We start from the raw sequence: 9,290 nt of genomic DNA on the forward strand, positions 1-9,290 counted from the left end.
GTTTTTTTTTTTCTGAACAGTTTTAGTTTAATTTGCCTTTTCTGAAGGTTACTATGGGTTCAGAACGTTCAGAGAACATTCAAGTAACATTCATATATTGTTTGAAAATCGAATCTTCCCACAAATACTTTAATGGGAACATTTGCAAAAGAAACAAAATAACATTTTGTTTGCTGGAATGTAGATAAAAAGCTTGTGTGGATACATCAAATTAAACAGTCCTGTCATTTCACATGCATTACCAGGAGTCAGAGAATCATTATAAAATCATGTAAAAAAGAAAAAGTACTTTCATAGCTTAAAATTGGGGGTTGTCCTTTGGGTTAAAACCTTTATTTATATATTATATCTTTATATTTTACTTGCACCTTCTACTGTCACCTCAGGAAGGTGCTGGTCATATAATGCTGATTTCCAAACTGGATAAACTGATGCGGTTCAGCTCCCTGTATTACAACACTTGGTCTTTATGCATACATATGATGCATAAGGTTAATCTCAACAGCCCAGCAACACTTCTATTTTGATACAATTATAGTTTATAAATGACAGAGAAAGACCCATACCACAAACAAGATCACTCCGATTCTACAATGATATGCCTGTCCTTTTTATGAAGTCACGGTATACAGTTATCAATTGTAACAAATAAATTGTGAAACTACCCTATCCCATAATGCACTGGTCTGGAAATTCTCAGTAGGGCTTCTTTTCATGTGTACTCCCATGGCAGTTCTGGAATAATAGGTCTCAAGCTTCACTTGATCTCTGAGCATGATCAAAGTGCTGCGGCACCAATTAAAAGACCCCGTCAGAGGCCAGACAATAGCCAGACAGAGGCTGTTACATTCAATACTCATGCACTTTTACATTACCGCCAGCTTGTTATCACATCATATAGGCTAAAAGTGAAAGTGGCATGCTTTCTCGGACTTAATCATTAGGTCGTTGGGTGAGGACAAAGCAATAAACCTAGAACCCATTTTTTCCCCAGAGGTTTGGATGCCAAATAGTGTTTGTGGGGCCCTATTGCACCCAAAATGACTATGGATGTTTGAACATTTCACAAAGATGGAATATTTTTGTGTTTACAGTAAGATTTGTTATTGAGGACCACACACATTGCGTGTGTAGGCCTACTGCTTTCTACAGTTCTACATTGCTGAAGAAAAACATGAAAAATGAAATAAAAACGAACCAGTTTCATTTCTGGAGTCTTTTTATAGAAATAACAACTAGTGACTAGTCTGGTTTGTTTACTGGTTTTATATGGGGTTTGACCACCTTTCAGCTGATCGGGCATCATTTTAAACCAGGTCCGCCTATAAACCGGACATCTGGAAATTAAACGCATAGCCTGCATATCAGCATAATTTCGCTGCTTTCCAGATCTCCATAACGGGGACCAGAGTGAACTTTCCACTGTGTAGGCATGGAGGCAGCTACTAGGCTACAACACAAAGCATCCGCTTTATGCTGAAAATATAATGAGCCGATTTTATTGACCCGATCCTGTTTCCTCCCCCCATTCGCGACGGGATGGACTAGTTGCTGACGCGCACATCCCTGGAAACCGGTTATTTCCCCAAAGTAGAGTGACCCGTGGTCAGAACAGAGGGCTCTTGAAGTCCGGCTGCGATTAGCATAGAGTGGCGCTGTCCTCGACTCAACTGAACTGTAATCGCTCGCGCTCTTTATTCCTACAGACTCTAAAGCCGCGCTGAAAGCGTGACATCGTTTATGTATCCGTTCGGATTTTCAGCTGTTGGCGGGAATTACCTGTACGGCTGTGTTCTGACGAAGTATTTTTGTGTCAGTACTTCATTAAATCATTAAATAACGGCATAGACAAACTACCAGCAGTGACGGATAATCTTGTGAGGGCTCCTAAACCAATAAAACTTACTAATATTTTTCCAGTCTGCTCCGTGATGAGTGACATTCACGTAACAAACGTTTCCAGAAAAAGCAAAGATGACAGCCTTTATATGTTGCGCATTTCCTAAGGCAGAGAACCAATCCGCCCCTGAGAAGAATGGGAGCAGGTACAAACCTTACAAACAAACGTACAACCGTAAACACTACAACAGTAAATGTCTCCATCTGCTGGACCCACTGTGAACCGAAAGTTGGTGATGGAAAGAAAGCTAGTCCCTATCTGGACTAACTGAACAAGAACATCCTCATATTTGCTCATAATCTGGCACGCAAATAAAGTAATACATAATAAACAAAGAATAAACTTAACCTACACAGTTTATAGTCACCAAGTTCTAGGCTTGAACCCATAACAGCCCATTTTGGAGGTAGGTTTGTGGGCATATTAGGCACAGTGATGTAGTTTTCTCAAACCAGCCAACCTGTCGCTTGGTCAGATGATCAGCGTGGGGACAGCCGTGTCCCACACATTGCTGGCATAAGAAGTGTCTGTTCTGTGACTCAAAGGAGGCAGTGTTGGTGGACAACTAACTGCTAGGCACGATGCCAATTGCATGAGACATACACACACACACAGCACCAGCAGCAGTTAAGGTCAGGTTTTTCTCAAGGCAAAACGGTGGAGTGTGCAGAGGCTTGGGAAAACTGCAGAAGAATGTACGTTTGTGTACACAGAAAAAAAGCTGGTCTAGTCATTTAGGTCACAACACAATGTATTCTCAAGGCAGCCCCTATTGTACAGCTGACAGTCCAGAGTCCCTCAAACTTAATTGAAGAGTAAATTACCTCTTACACAACACTCACAGAGTCCCAGGACATGAGAGGCTCATTTAACTTCCATAGAAATCACTCACTGCTTGGGATTAAAGAGAGTGAATGTACGAGCTCAAACGGCAGGATGATCAGTTTATGCTGAGTTTGAGAATGCATTGCCATAAAACATTTTAATTCAGAGAAAATAAGTAAATCCTTTTTACCAGACTTAAGCCTGAATATCAATAAATCACTGCATCACCTACAAAGAGTGTCACAAACACTTATGTAGACATGATTGAGGCCCAGTTCAGTTTCACAAAGACACACACACACACACACACACTACGGTTCAAAAGTTAGGGGTCACTAAGAATTTGCTTGAAAATATTTTTGAATGATGCTCACCAAGGCTGCCCTTATTTGTAAAAACAAAAAAAACAGTAATAGTGAAATATTAGTTTAAAACTTGTCTATTTCAATACATTTTAAACTGTAACTAATCATGTGATGGCAAAGCGCATTTTTTAGCAGCCATTACTCCAGTTTTCAGTATCACTTGATCTTTCGTAAATCATTCTAATATGCCAATTTTGCACTCAATTATTAATAATGGTTCTTACTGTCAATGTTGAAAAGTTTTCGCTGCTTAATATTTTTATGGAAACGGTGATGCATTGTTTTCATGATTCAGCATTCTTTGGAAATCTTTTGTAAAATGATAAACTCAAGGCAGCCCCTATTGTACAGCTGACAGTCCAGAGTCCCTCAAACTTAATTGAAGAGTAAATTACCTCTTACACAACACTCACAGAGTCCCAGGACATGAGAGGCTCATTTAACTTCCATAGAAATCACTCACTGCTTGGGATTAAAGTGAGTGAATGCATGAGCTCAAACGGCAGGATGATCAGTTTATGCTGAGTTTGAGAATGCATTGCCATAAAACATTTTAATTCAGAGAAAATAAGTAAATCCTTTAGAAACCAGACTTAAGCCTGAAGATCAATAAATCACTGCATCACCTACAAAGAGTGTCACAAACACTTATGTAGACATGATTGAGGCCCAGTTCAGTTTCACAAAGACACACACACACACACTACGGTTCAAAAGTTAGGGGTCACTAAGAATTTGCTTGAAAATATTTTTGAATGATGCTCACCAAGGCTGCCCTTATTTGTAAAAAAAAAAAAAAACAGTAATAGTGAAATATTAGTTTAAAACTTGTCTATTTCAATACATTTTAAACTGTAACTAATCATGTGATGGCAAAGCGCATTTTTTAGCAGCCATTACTCCAGTTTTCAGTATCACTTGATCTTTCGTAAATCATTCTAATATGCCAATTTTGCACTCAATTATTAATAATGGTTCTTACTGTCAATGTTGAAAAGTTTTCGCTGCTTAATATTTTTATGGAAACGGTGATGCATTGTTTTCATGATTCAGCATTCTTTGGAAATCTTTTGTAAAATGATAAATGTCTTCACTGTCACTTTCAATGCATCAATTCAATGCACGTTTTCTGAATACAAGTATTTTTAAAACAGAAAAGTTATTTTAAATAGTTTTTATTCTATTTCACAATAAATAGTTTTGGCAAACATAAGAGACTTTGAAAAATATATAATGAATGAATGTGTTCCATAAAAAGCAAAACGCATATGAACAACACTACACAAATTGAACAATAAGAAGAAGAAAAAAAACCTCAAACCCCATGTGAAGGGAAAAAACAAGCAGAAAGCAACATGTAAAACATTGTGATTTAATAAAAACAACAAAGCTCCAGGTACAATGTCTGGGAACCAGACTCTGGGTGCAATGCTTCTGAAGACATAATTGGACTAAAATAAAAAAACCTGCATACTTACAAACTCGCCAAAGCCGACCATCTCGGAAAACTCCTTACCTTGCATTGTGCAGAGCAAATCTAACGGGCACAGCTAAGCAAGTCACATCAAATAAAAATGTACATTTCATCTCTGGACTTTTTCTTTTGAACAGCGTGCATGCAATCTATTCAGCCATTAAACGGCCTGAACTGTCCCAAGTGGTTTCTAAATGCAGGCTTGTGTATAACTGCCATTTGTCATAAACAAGCCCCAAATCAAATAAATAACACAAATAAAAGAAATCTCATTTTATATAAATGACAAATAAGGCTTTGTCTGTGCTCTTTTCATTTAAAATTAAGAGGCAACCACTGCATTTTAATCATGATCCAAACAAAGATGCTGCATACAAGCAACATGAGCAGTTTTTAATCTAAATTACATTGTGTAATTTCGAAATTTGAAGCAAAAACAGAATGTTGACTTCAGTTTTGTGAAACTATGCATAAAAAATATCTGCATGAAACAGAAACAGCAGCTGAATGAGACGCAGATACACTCTCTGCCAGTAGGTGGCGCTTGAAGCGTTTCTTGGTTTCGGCTGTAAACAAAGCAGCGCTGCACTTATGAACTTTAATATGCATTATACAGAGGCAAGATGAAAAGAAGAAATACCATCGAAAGACAGCAAGTTCCCCTCAGACATACATTCATATAAACTCCTACCCCTAAATGAATCGCGATTTGTTTAGCATCTCAACCGATTTGAATCGTTACATATTTAAATTGATTTTCAACTGGCTCGCGGTTCATCGTTACATCCCTATTATTTACTAATATGAAAAAAAGCCTGTGCTTTCAAATTCAAACAAATGTTTTGACGCTCAGATGAACCAGTCAGCTCCTCCGCTCCTCCGCTAGTTTTAGTGTGAAATAAACATGAAAACAAGTTATTACAGCAAATTACAGTACGTTTAAATATGTTTCAATGTTTCAATCAGACATCTTTAAAAAAAATTGATTAAAAAAATTCCCTAGTGCAATTTAAGTTTATAACTCTGGACTGGTTCAAGAAACAAAACAAAAAAAAACAGAAACGGATGAAATTTTGACAGGAACATAACCAGAAACAAAATCTAATTTATTTGAAATGGCCATTAACTGGTTAATAACATTATTTTATCGTTTAGTATTTTTTAATTTTGCAATCTACCAATCATGAATTCAAATAGCACGGCCTATGCAAACGTTGACGCAATTCCTCACAGGTAAGTCACAATGCCAATCCCCGGAATTATAGTTTTTCCGCGGATGTGTCACAAACCGTCAAGCATTAGGCCTACATTTAAGTGAAAATGAATGGCAGGTAATATGCAGCTTGTTGTGCATTTTGAAACTAGCGAAAATTGCAGGATAGTGGAAACATGGATTCACACACAACATGTTATAGCCTATGTGAAGGACGATGATTTATGGCGATAATGCGAGAGATAGTTTACATTAATAATATTTTAGCATCCAGATACATTGCAAAACATTTGGATTCCTGCTGAATAAGAGGTAGGCTTCAGTTTAGCTTTAAATTACTTCGTTTTGGCTTGACGTTTATATACCTTAAATACTGATAACTTCAGAGGATTTGATAAGGAGAGAAGGGAACTAAAATAGTCTATAGCTGTGTTTATAATGTTTGTAAACGTTTTGCTTTATTAACCAGTATTTTAGCCTACATTATTTCTGAATGTAATAATAAAATGCGACAGCCTACACTCTTAACAATAAAGGTGCTTCAAAAGGTTCTTCAAGCGATGCCATAGAAGAACCATTTTTGGTTCCACAAAGAACCATTCAGTCAAAGGTTCTTTAAAGAACCATCTCTTTCTTACCTTTTTGTAATCTGTAGTTCTTCCGATGTTAAAGGTTCTTTATGGAACCATTTAGACAAAAAAGTTATTCTATGGCATCGTGAAGCACCTTTATTTTTAAGAGTGTAGGCGACTTATTTTTATTGCATACCTGCTGTGGCATCTGGCCAGGCATTTGTCCTGGCATCATCTGACCTGGAGGCATAGCACCTGGAGGCATCTGCCCAGGTGCCATACCAGGAGGAGGCATGTAGGGAGGTTGACCGTGCATTGGCATCATGCGAGGGGCTTGGCTCATGGGTGTTATTCCCTATAAATGACCAAAAAATAAATAAATCATATCAATAACTGCCTGAAAATAGAACACAATGGAGTCAGCACACAAATTCCCAAAGATCCCAAACATACTAACAGGCAGAAAACAAGTTATTACAGCAAATTACAGTACGTTTAAATATGTTTCAACAAAGAATTCAGACATCTTTAAAAAAAATTGATTAAAAAAATTCCCTAGTGCAATTTAAGTTTATAACTCTGGACTGGTTCAAGAAACAAAACAAAAAAAAACAGAAACGGATGAAATTTTGACAGGAACATAACCAGAAACAAAATCTAATTTATTTGAAATGGCCATTAACTGGTTAATAACATTATTTTATCGTTTACTATTTTTTAATTTTGCAATCTACCAATCATGAATTCAAATAGCACGGCCTATGCAAACGTTGACGCAATTCCTCACAGGTAAGTCACAATGCCAATCCCCCGGAATTACAGTTTTTCCGCGGATGTGTCACAAACCGTCAAGCATTAGGCCTACATTTAAGTGAAAATGAATGGCAGGTAATATGCAGCTTGTTGTGCATTTTGAAACTAGCGAAAATTGCAGGATAGTGGAAACATGGATTCACACACAACATGTTATAGCCTATGTGAAGGACGATGATTTATGGCGATAATGCGAGAGATAGTTTACATTAATAATATTTTAGCATCCAGATACATTGCAAAACATTTGGATTCCTGCTGAATAAGAGGTAGGCTTCAGTTTAGCTTTAAATTACTTCGTTTTGGCTTGACGTTTATATACCTTAAATACTGATAACTTCAGAGGATTTGATAAGGAGAGAAGGGAACTAAAATAGTCTATAGCTGTGTTTATAATGTTTGTAAACGTTTTGCTTTATTAACCAGTATTTTAGCCTACATTATTTCTGAATGTAATAATAAAATGCGACAGCCTACACTCTTAACAATAAAGGTGCTTCAAAAGGTTCTTCAAGCGATGCCATAGAAGAACCATTTTTGGTTCCACAAAGAACCATTCAGTCAAAGGTTCTTTAAAGAACCATCTCTTTCTTACCTTTTTGTAATCTGTAGTTATTCCGATGTTAAAGGTTCTTTATGGAACCATTTAGACAAAAAAGTTATTCTATGGCATCGTGAAGCACCTTTATTTTTAAGAGTGTAGGCGACTTATTTTTATTGCATACCTGCTGTGGCATCTGGCCAGGCATTTGTCCTGGCATCATCTGACCTGGAGGCATAGCACCTGGAGGCATCTGCCCAGGTGCCATACCAGGAGGAGGCATGTAGGGAGGTTGACCGGGCATTGGCATCATGCGAGGGGCTTGGCTCATGGGTGGTATTCCCTATAAATGACCAAAAAATAAATAAATCATATCAATAACTGCCTGAAAATAGAACACAATGGAGTCAGCACACAAATTCCCAAAGATCCCAAACATACTAACAGGCATGGCTGCTGGTACCCCGGCCATAGCAGCAGAAGCCTTTTTCCCAGCACCTGCATCAGGGGCTTTAGTTCTTTTTCTTCTCTTTCTTACGGTCTCGCTCCACATATGTGCCCTTCATTTTTGCAATATCGGAGTCCTGCTTTGCATACTGAATCCACTGTGAATAGATTTTAAGAGCATTTTAGTTCAGATTACACAGTTCTTGGCTTGAAAACATCAACTTAAAAGCATTAGGAGTGTGTATATATATATATATATATATATATCTATATATATATATATATATATATATAAATCATCAGATCTTACCATAGGTTTATCATAAAATGGGAAGCCTTGCATAGAGCGGAGTGCATTGGAAACACTGTTGATCTCCTTGAAGATCACAAAGGCCTGACCCCTCATCTTCAGCGTAGGTGAAACAAGAATGTCCAGAATTTGTCCAAACTGGGAGAATATAGCATACAACGACTTCTTCAGTTCTATTAAAAGAAGAGGAAAGGGTCACAACACGAAGAAACGCACAAAACCGTTGGATTAAAATCAAACAGACAAACAGAACCATACCATCTTTTTTGATCTTTTCATTCAAGTTGTTGCTGTAAATAGTGTGATTTAAACGCATCTCGTGGTTCCTCATGATTCTGGAATGAAAAACACAGATTTTAAACCCAACGTGCAGAATGAAAAAAAAAAACTCTTATTGAGCACACGGCAGAAATAATCTGTTAAAATAAAAGTCTTCAAGAAGAAAGAAATACGTTTATGTTTACATTAAATTGCGCTTTAAATGCGTGAATGGCTGACCTAGTTGTTTCAAACGGGAGCTAACGTTAGTGAGTTCGCTTGTCAATTAATTTAATCACGAATTACAATTTTACTATTCAGAGAAAGCGCGTATTTTGATCAAATAAGCAAAAAAACTAAGAAAAAGATTAAATGAACACAATTAGACACATTTACTCACAATTATTAAGCGAGCTTCAGCCAACCACTAGTGTTGGGTCGTTCGAATCTTGAATGTGACTCGGGAAGAACGAGTCGTCTCGGGGAGTGATTCGTTCAGTCGCGCATGCGCACTATCCTCTAGGTTCTGTACTGGAATTAGTCAAATAGTTCACCTGTTTCGAGTCTTCGGG

General features: G+C 37.3%; 1 protein-coding gene and 1 long non-coding RNA gene across 2 annotated transcripts; both read right to left on the reverse strand.

Moving 5' to 3' along the window:
• Positions 1–305: 305 nt before the first annotated feature.
• Positions 306–6,698, reverse strand: LOC107549269 (uncharacterized). The gene is made up of 3 exons (XR_001604542.1): positions 6,546–6,698; positions 376–381; positions 306–316 (listed from the first exon to the last, which is right to left on the reverse strand). It is a non-coding gene; the product is annotated as an uncharacterized lncRNA (long non-coding RNA).
• A 32-nt stretch (positions 6,699–6,730) lies between these two features.
• On the reverse strand, positions 6,731–9,027 carry LOC107549250 (U1 small nuclear ribonucleoprotein A-like). Its single transcript, XM_016230262.1, is given in 7 exon segments — positions 6,731–6,746; positions 7,838–8,046; positions 8,149–8,220; positions 8,222–8,308; positions 8,461–8,633; positions 8,719–8,795; positions 8,959–9,027. Coding segments are annotated over 6 exon segments (630 nt in total). The 5' UTR covers positions 8,792–8,795; positions 8,959–9,027.
• Positions 9,028–9,290: the final 263 nt, after the last annotated feature.

The sequence above is a fragment of the Sinocyclocheilus grahami genome, unplaced genomic scaffold (genome assembly GCF_001515645.1).
Source record: "Sinocyclocheilus grahami isolate Dianchi unplaced genomic scaffold, SAMN03320097.WGS_v1.1 scaffold367.1, whole genome shotgun sequence".
Classification (NCBI taxonomy): domain Eukaryota; kingdom Metazoa; phylum Chordata; class Actinopteri; order Cypriniformes; family Cyprinidae; genus Sinocyclocheilus; species Sinocyclocheilus grahami.